The 16368-nt window shown below is 47.5% G+C and overlaps 1 protein-coding gene across 9 annotated transcripts in view; it reads left to right on the top strand.

Annotated features, from left to right (window-relative positions):
• The window catches only part of LOC143783319 (CTD small phosphatase-like protein 2-A), a 166004-nt gene that overhangs the window by 125019 nt on the left and 24617 nt on the right, over positions 1–16368 (top strand). For 8 of the 9 annotated variants that reach the window (XM_077271739.1, XM_077271745.1, XM_077271726.1 and 5 more), the window contains one exon: positions 109–195. The exons of the other annotated variant lie outside the window; for it this stretch is intronic. In XM_077271739.1, the coding sequence (XP_077127854.1) occupies positions 109–195 (87 nt within the window). The remainder of the gene's footprint in view (positions 1–108; positions 196–16368) is intronic. 9 annotated transcript variants of the gene reach the window in all.

The following is a 16368-nucleotide window of genomic DNA, read 5'->3' on the forward strand; positions in this document are numbered from 1 at the left end:
TATAATTTTGTTCAGCTTTCTATTACCTGGATGCTCATATAGATGGCTTAGGAGTGTTAATCCCTCTGACAGATCACCTTTAACTATTCTGCTCACTTTTTACTTCAGGAAGAAGTCCTGGTTGAGAGTTCACTTCTTCCACAACCTGATGCACAGTTCACATTTCTTACGCCTTTTCAGGGTACCTATTATAAGGTATGGCAAATTAATAAATTGATGTTGTGTTGTTTTTTGCAATGCTTACAATAAATGCTAAAATTGACAAAAAAAATAAAGTTGCATAGGGCAGCCAATGATGTATATACACTAGTCAACTTTGAATTTTCAAAATCAAGACAGTCATTGAAATATGGAAGTCATAGGATTGATGAACATTTTAAAGATGCCCAGGTGCTGCTTTTCAACGCGATGCCAAGCCACATGATGTTTGTGCTACTGTGAGCATCCCCCGTGACCTAAAAGTGCTACCATGGCCTCCAGCCTTTCTGAACTTTTTCTCAGATGTTCTGTTCATCCTTCGTTGGCGAAGATGACCATGGCTTTAGGGTTTAAAGGAGGATCAATGGCTGTGAGTCAGGAATTGAGTGATAAGGCCAATTTGGGTCCTGAATACTCGCCAACATAAGTAAGTAGATGTGGTCATGACAGTGGACGCCTCTTGTGCTTTGCACACAGCAAGCTTTCTTTTTGCCTCAAAGATTCTCATATCTTCAGCTGCACGTGTTCCTGAGGTGATCCTGTCTCGCCAAGCTGGACGGTCCAGGGCAAGCTTCTCCCATTTGATGTTGATTTCTAGGTTTTTGATAGACACTTTTAGACAGTCTTTGTAATGTTTCTTCTGCATGAAACTGTTCACTTTCCCTGACACAGTTCTTTGCAGAGCAGTTTTAGACAATCAGCTGTGTTGCATTCTGACTACATGTCTAGCCCACATGGCTTGGTCTTTCAAAAGGAGAGTGTAAATGCTGCAGAACCCACCTTGTTCCGCAATTAACGTTTCAGGAATATTGTCTTTCCACCTGATGTGGAGAAGTCTGCGGAGACAGTTCAGGTGAAAGTGATTAAGCTGTTTGGCATGCTGGCTGTAGACAGTCCAGGTCTCACTAGCATAGAGAAGTGTGGTAAGGAACACCGCATAGTAACCCTTCAGCTTGGTGATATGGTTGAGTCCTATTTGTTCCTAGATGTTCTGACGCAGTCTCCCAAAGTCTGTGGTGACTTTGGCAATTCTGTTGTTGACCTCAGGTGTCTATGGTCACCATGCAGGAGAGTGTGCTGTCCAGGTAGGTGAAGTTGTCTGCTGCTTTGAGGTTGTGCTCCTTCACCATAATGCGTGGCTGCTGGTATGGTTTTCCTGGAGTAGGTTGGTATATAGCTTGGGTCTTTCTACTATTGATAATGAGACTGGACTGTTTTTCACAAACTTGCGACAACTTCATTTCATGCTGCATCTGCAGTTCTGTGTTGGCATTGAAGTCAAACAAGAAGTCACAGATAACAGTCTCATGTACCTTTTGTATCAGCCTTCAGGCATCTGGGGTTGAATGGCTTGCATCATGGAGCTGCCAAATGATTGTGATGAACTTACTTGGGCAGCTAAGGTTTGCAATGATTTTTCACAGGCCTTCTCTGTTGACTGTGTTGAAAGCCTTGGTCAAATCGACAAAGGTCACTAGTGAGGTATGTACACTAGTCAATGTTGAAATTTCAAAACCAAAACAGTCATGGAAGTGTGGAAATCACATGTCATGCTGTGACAGTCTTCTGTACGGAAGGGGGCCTCAAACTGTCCCTGGACTTGGGACTCTAACTATCCCTATCTTGGAGGTACTTTTGATGGTAGAGAGGCCCGAGTCTCTGACCTTATTATGGTTTTGTTAAAGTCCTAAGCTGTCCCCTCCCTTTCCATCAGGAGGCATGGGACAGGAAAGGCCGAAGCGAGCTGTCCCCCTCCCCCCACGGCGTAGGCGGAGGCCTGCATGACAATGGGTGGGAGAGGGGAAGTATCTAGGATAATTAGTGGGGAGGGAAGCTTTGGAGCTGGGGACTATATGTCAGGTTGTGTGGGTGGGATCTATCACTTCCCGCTCTTTTGGATCGCGAGCAGTACCTCCATGGCTGGCGTGGATGCGATCCTCGAGGGCCTCAGGGCCGCGGCAGCTTTACACCCTCCCCCTGGGTGGCTGGAAGCACAGGTCGCCCACATCATGTCCGCAGGAGCAGGGCCGTCGGTTGTTTCTGCGCCGCTGGAGCGGCGGTCTCGGAGGACGCGGCCCCCCGAGTGCCTTTCACCGGACTCCGGTCCTCGAGCCCCCCGCAGGCGCAGGAGCCCCTCATGGGACCCTCCAGGCTGGGCGCCGCTAAGTGCAGCGGTCAGGCGGCCCCGGCCTTGGAGGAATCCGAATGCCAGACGGGGCTCAGCGGCGGTCGCGAGTCCGGCACCTCGCAGTGCAGCGAGGGTGGAGCCACGGCGCACCGGTCAGCGCCTGGGGCCTGTGGGAGCGGGAGGCCGCGGCGGTGAGGCTCCTGCCGCGCGGCCTGCCTCGGCCGCATCTGTGAGCGCGGTGTCTGGTGCAGGCGATGTCGGGCGGGCGGTCCGAGGCTGGATGGAGCCGGGCTGGCCCTAACTTCGGTGGCAGGGAGCTCTCCTGCATCAGGTCGGCAGGACAGTGCCTTTTCATCGGCGGCTGGCGCTGGGGCGGATGTGAGCTGGTGCGCTGCAGGCCCCTCCACGCAGGCACCTTTCCTCCCGGCGACGCAGAGTCCAGGCCTCCTACCTTCCGTGCCTGTGGCGGTGCAGGGCACACAGGCTGACTTCCTGGGGTTCCGCCATCTGCCGGATTCGGGCAGGTCTGATGGGGACGCCGCGAGTCAAGGTCGTCTGGATGCCAGCACTTCGGCTGGAGGGACCACAGATCCCTTGCAGCCCGGTGAGTATACGTCCATGTCAGGTCTTTGTTCTCCTAATGTGTCATCGCCCGCTTTTATGGGTAGTCAGGGGGTTGGTAGTGTTGAGAGGGTGGCGGGTGATAGGGGTTCGGCGGGGGTCCGAGAGCTTTTAGGTAGTGTGCAGGATTTGTTGTCCAGGTTGGAGCAGGGTATGTCCGCTCAGAGACATTTGGGTGCTTGGTTGAGCCCGCAGTTGGGACCTGTTGGTTCAGTGGTGGCGCCGGTGGCGGCGCCTGCATCGATATCGGTCTCGGTGCAGACGGAGAAGGAGTGTAGGGTGCATTTGGATGATAGGGCTCATGGCGAGGTTTATGTGTGTTTTGAGGGTCCTTTAGGGGCACATCTTAAAAAGGAAGTTAGGGAGAAGATTGCGAAGGACGAATACGTTGAAATTTTTTCATTGCTCCCGTTGGAGAAATTCAATTTGGATAAGAAGAAGGAGGAGGAGGGGAAAAAAGGAGGATGAGGAAAAGCGGCGGTGGCGCTTGATTCCTCAGACGTTTGCTAACTGGCTGCAGGCTTTTGCCATTCTGGCCAGCGTGATTGGGGAAAAGGCGCCCGAGAACTGCTCAGGTCTGTTCTGTTATATGGATTCCATTAGTGAGGCCCACAGGGTTTATGGTGGTCAGGCGTGGCTCAGGTATGACGAGCCGTTCAGGCAGAGGAAAGCGGTTCGACCGGCCATTAGGTGGGATCAAAAGGACATTGGTCTATGGTTGCGGGTGATGGCACAGTACAAGTTCGGCCATCCCTTTCACGGAGGGGCCGGAGGTTCCGGCCAGGGTTTTCAGTCCAGTTCCGCAGGGTCCTCCAGTTCCACTGGTCAGGCAGGGGGACAAAAATTGGGTGTCTGTTGGCAGTTCAACGAAGGGCAGTGTAGATTCAGAGTCAATTGCAAGTTTAAGCTCTTGTGTTCGCATTGCAGCGGCTCCACTCATGGGGCCGCAAAATGCTTTAAAAAGGGTAGAGCAAAGCCGGGAGGTGGTAATACCCATGGGGGTGACACCAGTGAAGTGGAAAAAGATGGTCCCCTATCTAAGTAGATATCCAGATAGGGATAAAGCGGCCTTGCTGTTGTCTGGCTTTCAAGAGGGTTTTGTAATCCCGGCCCCTTTGTTTGCAGTTCCTTGTGTTAGGAAGAATTTGCGGTCGGCTTTGTTACACGCCGACGTGGTTTCCGAAAAGTTGCGGAAGGAGGTTGCGTTGGGTCGGATGGTGGGCCCTTTTGAGTCCCCTCCTTTTGAGGATTTGGTGGTTTCCCCTTTGGGGGTTGTGCCTAAGAAAGAGGAAGGAAAATTTCGTCTGATTCAGCATCTGTCTTATCCTAGAGGTATGTCTGTGAATGACGGGATTGACCCCGGGCTTTGCTCAGTGGTTTATGCGTCTTTTGATACAGCGGTGGAATGGGTGCAAAAATCAGGAAAAGGGGCTCTCTTAGCTAAGACAGATATAGAATCGGCTTTTCGTTTGTTGCCAGTTCATCCGAATAGCGTTCGGCTGCTGGGTTGTTTTTGGGAGGATCGTTTCTTTGTTGACAGGTGTTTGCCCATGTGGTGTTCGCTATCTTGTGCATTGTTCGAGGCGTTTAGTTCCTTTTTGGAGTGGGTGGTTCGAGACGTTTCGGGATGCGATTCTGTCATTCACTACCTGGATGACTTTTTCTGCGTCGGCCCGGCTGGGTCTGATCATTGTAATTCGATCTTGAGAGCAATTGAATGGGTGGCACACCGTTTTGGAGTCCCTTTGGCGCCGGGCAAAACGGAGGGCCCTAGCACGTGTTTGTTTTCTCGGTATCGTAATTGATACCAGTCTGTGGGAATTTAGGTTGCCCATCGAGAAAGTGGTGGTTTTGCGTGAAGAAGTGCTGTGGGCTTGTCGTTTGAAAAAGCTGTCATTAAGGGATTTGCAATCGCTTCTTGGAAAACTTAATTTTGCTTGCCGCGTTATGCCCATGGGCAGAGTTTTTTCTAGGAGATTGGCCATGGCTACGGCAGGAGTTCGTGCTCCCCATCACTTTGTAAGGTTGTCAGCGGATCACAAAGAGGATTTGGCAGTGTGGAGTAGGTTTTTACAGAATTACAATGGCCGGTCTTTGTTCATTGAGGGAGTGGTGGATAACGAGTCGTTGGATTTGTTTACGGATGCAGCCGGAGGGTCAGGTTTTGGTGCGTATTTTCGGGGGCAATGGTGTGCAGCAACATGGCCTGCATCGTGGATTTCTTTTGGCCTGGTTCGGAATATCGCACTCTTGGAAATTTTTCCCATTTTGGTGGCGGTGCATCTGTGGCAGGAAGTTTTTCGGAACAGACGCATTCGGTTTTACTGCGACAACATGGGGGTGGTTTGTGCGATAAACAATTTGTCGGCTTCGTCTTCCCCGGTTGTGCGTGTGTTGAGGCAGCTGGTCTTATTGTGTTTGAATTTGAACGCGCAAGTCACTGCGACGCATGTTCCTGGCGCTCATAATTCCATTGCCGATTCTCTCTCTCGTTCACAGTTCGAGCGTTTTCGTTTCTGGCTCCGGATGCGGAGGTCGTTGGGCTGGAATGCCCTGCAGAACTTTGGCTTGTGGTGTCCGGGACGCAGAGGCGCTGATCAAGTCATCGTTGGCTCCCAGAACGTGGGAGGCTTACCAGGCTATTTGGCTGGATTGGGTGGAATTGTTGCGTGCTGCTGGGTGTGGGTCGAGCGAGCAAGAGCAGGCTGGGGTGTTGTTGTCTTGGTTGAGTCGGGGAGCTGCAGCAGGTTGGTCTTCCGCCAAAGTGTCGCGAGTCTTGTCAGCCTTGGCTTTCGGCTTTAAATTGCGCAGTCAAACGGATTTGACTAAGATTTTTCTGGTTAAGCAAGCGGTAAAGGGTTTTCGGCCGCGGCTGGGACGCATGGATGCGAGACGTCCGGTTTCTTTCAGCTTGTTGGAAAGGTTGGGGGGCGTTTTGCCTTCGGTGTGTGTGCCGGGTTTTGAATTGTGTTTATTTCGTTTGGCTTTTTCTTTAGCCTTTTTTGGTGCATTGCGTGTTGGTGAGTTGGTTTCACCTAGCAAGAAAGTTATGGGGGGTTTGTTAGCTTGTGATGTGTTCTTATTGGCGGGCAGGATTGAGTTGTGGTTGCGGCGTTCGAAGTCTGATCAAGAAGGTAGGGGTAGCAGGATCGTGTTGGGTTCGGTCCCGGGGTCGGTTATGTGTCCAGTTTCCTGTCTAAAAATTTTTTGGCATTTTCGGCCCAGTCGTTACTATGCCATATGGATGGTTCCTCATTGTCCCGGTATCAATTTACAGTGATTTTCAGAAAGGCGATCAGGCTTCTGGGCCTGGATGAGGCTTACTTCGCTCCTCACTCTTTTAGGATTGGGGCAGCGACGGAGGCAGCGCTGGGGGGACTGGGGGTTCCGGAAATTCAGCGCATTGGTAGGTGGCGGTCAGATAGATATCGGAGCTATGTGCGCCCTTAAGGTGCGGGCTGATGGTTGTGTTGGCAGGTGGTGGGGGGGCTTTAAGGCCGCTATATTGGGTGTGCTGATTTTGAGTTTCTGCTTTGTGTTTTTTCAGGTCCCCTGCCTTTGTTGGTGTGGATTTTTGGCCATTCGTATGTCCATTGGGGAGCGCTGCGTGCCGACGTGCGGAACGACGGGAGACAATTGGGTTTTGATCGCGAGGTAGCGGTAATTCGTTGGTTGGGTTTTAGGGGCATGGTTTGGCATAAAGTTTTAAAGGAGATCAATAACAGTGTCCAGTTGGACAACGTTCCTAATATTTTAGTTTTGCACGTTGGGGGTCATGACTTGGGGGCCCGACCCTTTAGGGACTTGATAAAAGATATCAAGCAGGATTCTTTGCGTTTATGGGTCCTTTACCCGGGTTTGATCATTGTTTGGTCAGAAATTGTACCGCGGAAACGATGGAGGAACATGAGGTCATTGGCGAAGGTGAACAAAGCCCGGATAAAGGTTAATCGGGCGGTGTCTGGATTCGTGGCCAGGAATGGAGGTGTTGCGGTGCGACATTTTGAGCTGGAATCAGGGGAAGGGGCCTTTTGGTTGGACGATGGAGTTCATTTGAACGCGGTGGGAATGGATTTCTGGGCCCTTGCTATTCAGGAGGGCATTGAGCAGGCCATATTTTTTCGGTGTGGTGGGGTCTCGGGCCTTTAAGGGGTTCAAAGGCCTCTCAGTGTGGCGGCTGGGGGGAGTCCTCAGATTTGGTGGAAATTGGTTTTGGGGATCCATTTTGGCATATGGCTCCTCTGTTTTTGGTGGTAATATCTTTTGAATCTGGTGAATGGTGGTTGGGGAGTTTCGGCAGGGGTGGTCGGATCTCCTGGGATTTTTACCGTGAACTGTGAACCCTCTTTTGGGTTTTTGGTGCTCCCGAGTCAGGGGTTTTGAACGGCTGGGAGTAAAATTGGTGTTTTGTACGTTCACGGTATGGTTTGTCAATCACCTGATTCTTGGGGCTCTGAGGACTCCTTCTAATCTTTAAAAAATATTACTTTGTTATTTATGTATTTATTGTTAGATGTTTAATAAAAAAGGCTACTGTGGCCTATATCATTCCAAAGAATTTAACTTGGTCGTGTTTTTATTGGGTAGAAGGGGGTTGGTTGGTGGGCCACGGAGTGGAGAGGTATGAAGGGGTGGGGGTGGTTATTCCACCAGATAAACTACACCTTTGACAATACCAGGGTCAAGAAAAGGCCGGAGCGAGCCGTCCCCCCTCCCCCACGGCGTAGGCGGAGGCCTGCATGACAATGGGTGGGAGAGGGGCAGTATCTAGGATAATTAGTGGGGAGGGAAGCTTTGGAGCTGGGGACTATATGTCGGGTTGTGTGGGTGGGATCTATCACTTCCCGCTCTTTTGGATCACGAGCAGTCCCGCCCTCCCGCCCTTAATTTTGGGGTTCGGTATAGGGGGTTGTAGGGTTTGTTTGTTTAATGGCAAGGGTGTTTTTTCCTTTTTGGGTCATTGTGGCCGGGGCGGCTGGGGGGAGTCCTCAGAGCTGGTGGAAATTGGTTTTGGGGATCCATTTTGGCATATGGCTCCTCTGTTTTTGGTGGTAATATCTTTTGAATCTGGTGAATGGTGGTTGGGGAGTTTCGGCAGGGGTGGTCGGATCTCCTGGGATTTTTACCGTGAACTGTGAACCCTCTTTTGGTGCTCCCGAGCCAGGGGTTTTGAACAGCTGGGAGTAAAATTGGTGTTTTGTACGTTCACGGTATGGTTTGTCAATCACCTGATTCTTGGGGCTCTGAGGACTCCTTCTAGTCTTTAAAAAATGTTATTACCTTGTTATTTATGTATTTATTGTTATATGTTTAATAAAAAAGGCTACTGTGGCCTATATCATTCCAAAGAATTTAACTTGGTCGTGTTTTTATTGGGTAGAAGGGGGTTGGCCAAGGAGTGGAGAGGTATGAAGGGGTGGGGGTGGTTATTCCGCCAGATAAACTACACCTTTGACAATACCAGGGTCAAGGTATGTTAGTGTATATATGCGCAAGATAAACAGGGATAACAAAAAGCAACTTGCATACAAAAACACTCACCAAGGGTGGAAAGGAATAAAGGGAAGAATAGGAAGGTACAAACCAAGTGGGAATAGGACAATGGAGAAACCATACACCCAAAAACAACAATCTCCAGCAGCAATTACGAACTCCAACTTCATCACACCAACTCTAGCAAGAAAGGAAGCAAAACTTTCACAGGCAGGGATGAGGGGATTTGGCCAGAGAAGTAGAGAGAAAATACCCAGGTCAGGATCAGCTGTGAGATGGAGCTGCATGTCTCTAACCAGCATACAAAGAGTCGTTAACCTCTTCAGTGCCAAATGAAACAAAATCCATTTAATATGAGGAACAAAACAAACAGGCTAAATGGAAGACCGGCAATTCACAGTACGTAAAGATCACCTAACCCCAGATTTCAACTCATTCACCCCTAAGTCTGGACCTGACATTAGGTTTTTTTATCAGCCATACTTTCTTATTTGTCTCCTACGATCTTTAAATTATTCTGAATCCCTTCCCACACAGATGAGAGCAAAGACTAGAATTGTTCTTCTCCAGGAACCCCTGAAAATTCATCTTTACTGAAGGTACAGGACTGAGGATGAAAGCCATATGCCCCTAAAAATGGTAACCTACCAGTGGACTCGCTGCAGCAATTTTTTAAAGCAAAAAAAAAATATATAGCATTCACCTGCGCTGTCTACATTACATAAGCAAAAAATAAATGTGTGTAGTAAAGTGGATATAAGTTCAAAAAGCACTTACTCATTAGATCATCATTGATGATGAGGTAGATTTTCTGATAAACCCTTATAGGTGCTGGTAGAATCTTTTTAAAGGGTAAGAGAGAGAGGGAGAGAAAAAAAAAAAAAGAAAGAGCAGGTGCTTTTATGTTAATCAAATAAATATAGTAGAATGGTGAGATATAGAATTTCTACTCCCTTAGGTACTGAATGGCAATATGCGGTTTGGGACTGTGATTCTTTTGTGGCCACAATTATTACTGGTGTCGTGATGGCTAAAAGTGCTTTTTCCAAGGCTGAACGGTTCCTCCTGCTTAGGGCCCCTTTCCACTTGCGAGAAACTTGTCCGTATCTCGCATGTGGAAACCAAGCTGTGGAGCCGGCACTTTGGAGCAGATCTATGCAGCCGCATAGGAACACATGGAGCTGCACGCTCTGCTCCAAAGTGCCGGCGCCAGAGCTTGGTTTCCACATGCGAGATACGGACGAGTTTCTCGCAAGTGGAAAGGTGCCCTTAGAAGGATATACACCCTTTTACAAGTGTGATTCTAAATGTCTGTGATCCAGTTCTCACAGCGTTAAGTATACTTACTACTGATAACGTCAGGAGTGAAGCAAGGTTTAGTTGGTGGTGAGTATGTAAGTTACTGTCAGGTGGTGTTTGAAGTAGGTTACTTTAAATAGAGACAGTTACCCGTGCATTTAAAAACAAAAAATTGAGTGGCAATCTATCTCTAGTGAGACAGTTAATAGTACTGATATATCACGGCTTATGCATGCATATGTAATTGGGATAACCCTGATGAAGAGGGCTAGAGCCCTTGAAATGCATTGGTTGGTTAGCTGCTCTAGCACACCTGCTCTTTCTGGCCCCTTAGCTTGGTGACGTCACCTGTAGCTCTCCGACCGCTACCTCAGCGTTGCTTCCGGCCGGGGCACGCGAGGTTTCGTGGTCTTGTGGCTCTTGCCGCATCTATCGTTCTAACCCACCGTCCTGCTATGGCGGCGGTACAGCGGCAACACAGATTCCTCGGAACTGCTCCTCTCTATACCAGCGAGACAGTGAGTACAGCCCAATTACATATGCATGCATAAGCCGTGTTATATCAGTACTATTAACTGTCTCACTGGAGGAAGATTGCAACTCATTTTTTTTTTAATGCACGGGTAACTGTCTCTATTTAAAGTAACCTACTTCAAACACCACCTGACGGTAACTTACATACTCACCACCAACGAAACCTTGCTTCGCCTTGCGCAGGCGTGTACTCCGGAGGACAGAGAATGAACTTCAATCGAATATTGCAGCCAGCAGGTAAGGAAAGGGTGAATCAAACACCCAAAAACCCCGCCCATATGACCCAAAACTGGTCCCGCCAAATTCAGGTGACAGGTTCCCTTTAAAACCTCTCCCCCAAGTTCAGAACACACTTTTTATAAAATAGGGACAAAATCATTAGTACTCCCATTCCCTGGGAAACTCCAAAACAAAGCATCCGCTTTGACATTCTCAATCCCAGAACAGTAAGTGACAACAAAATTTAGGCTATGTGCACACGTTGCGGATTTTTTGTGGACCCGCAGCATTGGAATTGCACCAAATCCGCAAAGGATTGCTCAAGCAATGTTAACCAAAGGGAATCCAGAAATGGTGTGCACATACTGCGTAAAATGCCGTCCTGTTTCTCAGCATTTTATTTTTCCTCAGCATGTCAATTCTTTTGGGGGATCTGCAGCGTTTCTGCACCCATTGACTTATATTGAGTCAGTCAAATCCACAACAAATCAGCAGGTGTAAAAATGTTTGCGTATTTTTTCCTTCCATGTTGCTGCTGTGAAGAACCTGAAGGGTTAATAAACTTCTTGAATGTGGTTTTGAGCACCTTGAGGGGTGCAGTTTTTAGAATGGTGTCACTTTTGGGTATTTTCAGCCATATAGACCCCTCAAACTGACTTCAAATGTGAGGTGGTCCCTAAAAAAAAAAATGGTTTTGTAAATTTCGTTGTAAAAATAAGAAATCGCTGGTCAACTTTTAACCCTTATAACTTCCTAGCAAAAAAAAATTTTGTTTCCAAAATTGTGCTGATGTAAAGTAAACATGTTGGAAATGTTATTTATTAACTATTTTGTGTCACATAACTCTCTCGTTTAACAAAATAAAAATTCAAAATTTGAAAATTGGAAATTTGGCGAAAATGTTGAAAATTTCGCATTTTTTTCACAAATAAACGCAAAAATTATCAACTTAAATTTACCACTAACGTGAAGCCCAATATGGCACAAAAAAACAATCTCAGAATCGCTAGGATCCGTTGAAGCATTCCTGAGTTATTACCTCATAAAGGGACACTGGTCAGAATTGCAAAAAAAGGCCAGGTCATTAACCCCTTCACGACCTTGGGATTTTCCGTTTTTCCGTGTTCGTTTTTCGCTCCCCTCCTTCCCAGAGCCATAACTTTTTTATTTTTCCGTCAATATGGCCATGTGAGGGCTTATTTTTTGTGAAACAAGTTGTAGTTTTGAACGACATCATTGGTTTTAGCATGTCGTGTACTAGAAAACGGGAAAAAAATTCCAAGTGCAGTGAAATTGCAAAAAAAGTGCAATCCCACACTTGTGTTTTATTTGGCTTTTTTGCTAGGTTCACTAAATGCTAAAACTGCCGTTATGATTCTCCAGGTCATTACGAGTTCATAGACACCTAACATGTCTAGGTTATTTTTTATCTAAGTGGTGAAAAAAAAATCCAAACTTTGCTAAAAAAAAAAAAAAATGTGCCATTTTCCTATACCCGTAGCGTCTCCATTTTTCATGATCTGGGGTCGGTTGAGGGCTTATTTTTTTGCCTGCCGAGCTGGCATTTTTAATGCTACCATTTTGGTGCAGATACGTTCTTTTGATCGCCCGTCATTGCATTTTAATGCAATGTTGCGGTGACCAAAAAAACGTAATTCTGGCGTTTCAATTTTTTTTTCTCGCTACGCCGTTTAGCGATCAGGTTAATGCGGCGATACCAAATATGTGTAGGTTTGATTTTTTTTTTTTATTGATTTATTGTGAATGGGGCAAAAGGGGGGTGATTTAAACTTTTATATTTTTTTCACATTTTTCTTTTTTTTTTACTTTTGCATGCTTCAATAGCCTCCATAGCAGGCTAGAAGCTGGCACAACTCGATCGCCTCTGCTACATAGCAGCGATCATCAGATCGCTGATATGCAGCAGAAATGCACGTGTGCTATGAGCGCCAACCACAGGGTGGCGCTCACAGCTACTGGGGATCAGTAACCATAGAGGTCTCAAGGACCTCTATGGTTACTATACAGAAGCATCGCTGACCCCCGATCATGTGACGGGGGTCGGCGATGCTTTCATTTCCGGTCGCCCGGCCAGAAGCGCTAGTTAATTGCCGCTGTCTGCATTTGACAGCAGCATTTAACTAGTTAATAGCGGCGGGTGAATCGCGATTTTACCCGCTGCTATTGCGGGCACATGTCAGCTGTTCAAAACAGCTGACATGTCCCGGCTTTGATGTGGGCTCAGCGCCGGAGCCCTGCATCAAAGCGGGGGTTCTGACCTCGGACGTACTATCCCGTACGAGGTCAGAAAGGGGTTAAGGTCAAAATAGGCTGGGTCATGAAGGAGTTAATGGCAACCAGTCCTGTCCGTGCAGCTGAAAAACACCCCCATAGCATGATGCTGCCACCACCATGATTCACTGTTGGGATTGTACTGGGCAAGTGATGAGCAGTGCCTGGTTTTCTCCACACATACCGCTTAGAATTATCACCAAAAAGGTCTATCCTCATCTCATCAGACCAGAGAATCTTATTTCTCATAGTCTGGGAGTCCTTCATGTGTTTTTTAGCAATCTCTATCCAGGCTTTCATATGTCTTGTACTGAGGATAGGCTTCCATCAGGCCACTTTACCATAAAGCCTCAACTAGTGGAGGGCTGCAGTGCTAGTTGACTTTGTGGAACTTTAAGCCACAGTGATCTTGGGGTTCATCCTTACCTCTCTCACCAAAGCTCTTCTCCCACGATTGCTCAGTTTGGCTGGACGGCTAGGTCTAGGAAGACTTCTTTTGGTCCCAAGCTTCTTCCATTTAAGGATTATGGAGGCCACTGTGCTCTTAGGAACCTTGAGTACTGCAGAAATTCTTATGTAACCTTGGCCAGATCTGTGCCTTGCCACAATTCTGTCTCTGAGTGCCTTGGCCAGTTCCTTTGACCTCATGATTCTCCTTTAGTCTGACATAGGGTTGAGCGACTTTCATTTTTTTAAGATCGAGTCGGGTTTTGTCAAACCAGACTTTGTCCAGAATCGAGTCGAGTGCAGTCAGCCGATTATCGCTAAAAGTCGGGGATCGACCGAAACACGAAACCCAATGCAAGTCAATGGGGAAGCATAGTCGGCAGTGAGTGGAGGCCAGAAAAACACCTACAGTGCCCATTTTAATGCCAAAAACATCCATTCTTGTTTCTGAAGCTTGTCAATCTTAATTAACTTTATAATAATAGTTGGGCATTGGAACTTGGGGGTCATTTGGCAAAAGTTGTGGGGGGTAGGGCTGGTTCAAGGTTTTAGTGGGCCCAGGAAACGTGGACTACGTCATGGCGGTGGAGCAGGGAGAGGTAAGTATTTCAATGTTGCAAGTGCTGTGATCCTGAGCAAGCAGGGGGGGCCCACTCGTTCGCATTGGCACTGGCACAGGGCCCCTCAAAGTACAGCGGTGTGTTTGTACGGCGGGGGCGCCTCCCACCAGCAGCGACACTTTTGCGTACTCTGAGGGGCCCTGTGCCAGTGACGTCGCCAACGAGTATGCCCCCCCCCCCCACCTGATGAAGGAACCTGCACTTTCATCTGCACCTTCCTCTTTGTCCCTGTGTAAGGTGGTATAACTTGCGGGAAGGGGAACCTTACTTTCAGCAGGGTCAGATTCTGGCTGTGTAGAGTGCAAGGGGAATGTAGTGGTCTGGATCAATGTACCAGCAGACTCATGTAGCAGTGGCTGGGCAATGCGCAGGATGAGGAGGAAACAGATATAGGGCCAAAGAATAAAGTAGGCTAAATGCAGTTCAAAATTGGTAACAGGACTAAACAGGCGGCATTGCTTTGTTCAGTGGAGTAGCAAACCCAGTAGCAGCAGACACTGTTTTAAGGGCCCAAACACACTAATAGGCCAAATGCAGTATAATATCTGCTACTGTAGGCCAAAAGCCAGAAGGTTGAAGCTCAGCTTTATTCAGTTGAGGACAAACACCATGGAGGGGCAGATACTGTTAGTAGGCCCTAACCACCAATTTTTAAAAACACAGCACTTAATGAGAGCCAGAAGGTTGAAGCTCCGCTTTATTCAGTTGAGGACAACACCAGGGAGCGGCAGACACCGTTAGTAGGCCGTAACCACCATTTAAAAAAAAAAAAACACTTAATGAGAGCCAGAAGGTTGAAGCTCAGCTTTATTCAGTTGAGGAAAAACACCAGGCAGGGGCAGACACCGTTAGTAGGCCGTAACCACCATTTTTTTAAAAAAAAAACACTTAATGAGAGCCAGAAGGTGGAAGCTCAGCTTTATTCAGTTGAGGACAAACAGCAGGCAGGGGCAGACACCGTTAGTAGGCCGTAACCAAAGTTGAAGGCCAAATGCAGTTTAATATCTGATACTATAGGCCGAAAGCCAGAAGGTTGAAGCTCCGCTTTATTCAGTTGAGGACAAACACCATGGAGGGGCTGACACCGTTAGTAGGCCCTAACCACCAATTTTTAAAAACACAGCACTTAATGAGAGCCAGAAGGTTGAAGCTCAGCTTTATTCAGTTGAGGACAACACCAGGGAGCGGCAGACATCGTTAGTAGGCCGTAACCACCATTTTTTTTTTAAAAAACACTTAATGAGAGCCAGAAGGTTGAAGCTCAGCTTTATTCAGTTGAGGAAAAACACCAGGCAGGGGCAGACACCTTTAGTAGGGCCTAACCACCAATTTTTAAAAACACAGCACTTAATGAGAGCCAGAAGGTGGAAGCTCAGATTTATTCAGATGAGGACAATTTGAATTAGGTACTGCAGACAGACTTAGTAGGCTGTCCCCTGTGGACCATGCATCCACCACATTAACCCATTGCGCCGTAATGGACACGTAACCTTCCGTGGCCATGCCTACAGGTCCATGCGTCTGTTGTCAGGTGCACCTTTGTACTCACAGATTGCCAGAGTGCATGGACAATGCGGTCTTTTACATGCTGGTGGAGGGTTGGGATGGCTTTTCTCGCAAAAGAAGTGTCGACTGGTTAGCTTGTAGCGTGGTACAGCGTAGTCCATCATGGCTTTATTAATATTAAATAAAATATATAACTAGGCTCTATGAACTTTTAAATAGGTTCCAGGGGTACACGGGCAGCATTGGTGTGGGCAGTGGAGGCGTATTGCAAGTAGGGACCGCAGACAGGCTAACAAAGGCCTAAAGTAACAAACAATAGGCTCATGGCAGTTTTACATCGGTTACATGGATACACAGGCAGCATTGTGGGCAGCGGAGGAGGAGTATTGCAAGTAGGGACCGCAGACAGGCTAACAAAGGCCTAAAGTAACAAACAATAGGCTCATGGCAGTTTTACATTGGTTACATGGATACACAGGCAGCATTGTGGGCAGTGGAGGAGTATTGCAAGTAGGGACCGCAGACAGGCTAACAAAGGCCTAAAGTAACAAACAATAGGCTCATGGCAGTTTTACATCGGTTACATGGATACACAGGCAGCATTGTGGGCAGCGGAGGAGGAGGATTGCAAGTAGGGACCGCAGACAGGCTAACAAAGGCCTAAAGTAACAAACAATAGGCTCATGGCAGTTTTACATCGGTTACATGGATACACAGGCAGCATTGTGGGCAGTGGAGGAGGATTGCAAGGTGTGTCTGACACAGTTAGTACTTAAAAAAAAAAAAATAGATGTTAATGTCTCGCAAAACAACAACAACAAAAAAAGTGTGGCATACTTAGGTACAGGGGTGGGCTCATCTGCTGAGTTTCTGGCAAAGTAATTTGTCAGTAAATTAGTATTTACTGGTGTCAATATAGGACACTGACCCAGACTACTTTAACTAGCATCATAGATGTCAACAAATTGGTATTGTCAGTGCCAGGCATTGAATGATGTCAGCGCATAGACT

This window comes from Ranitomeya variabilis, chromosome 1 (assembly GCF_051348905.1).
Source record: "Ranitomeya variabilis isolate aRanVar5 chromosome 1, aRanVar5.hap1, whole genome shotgun sequence".
NCBI classification, from domain to species: domain Eukaryota; kingdom Metazoa; phylum Chordata; class Amphibia; order Anura; family Dendrobatidae; genus Ranitomeya; species Ranitomeya variabilis.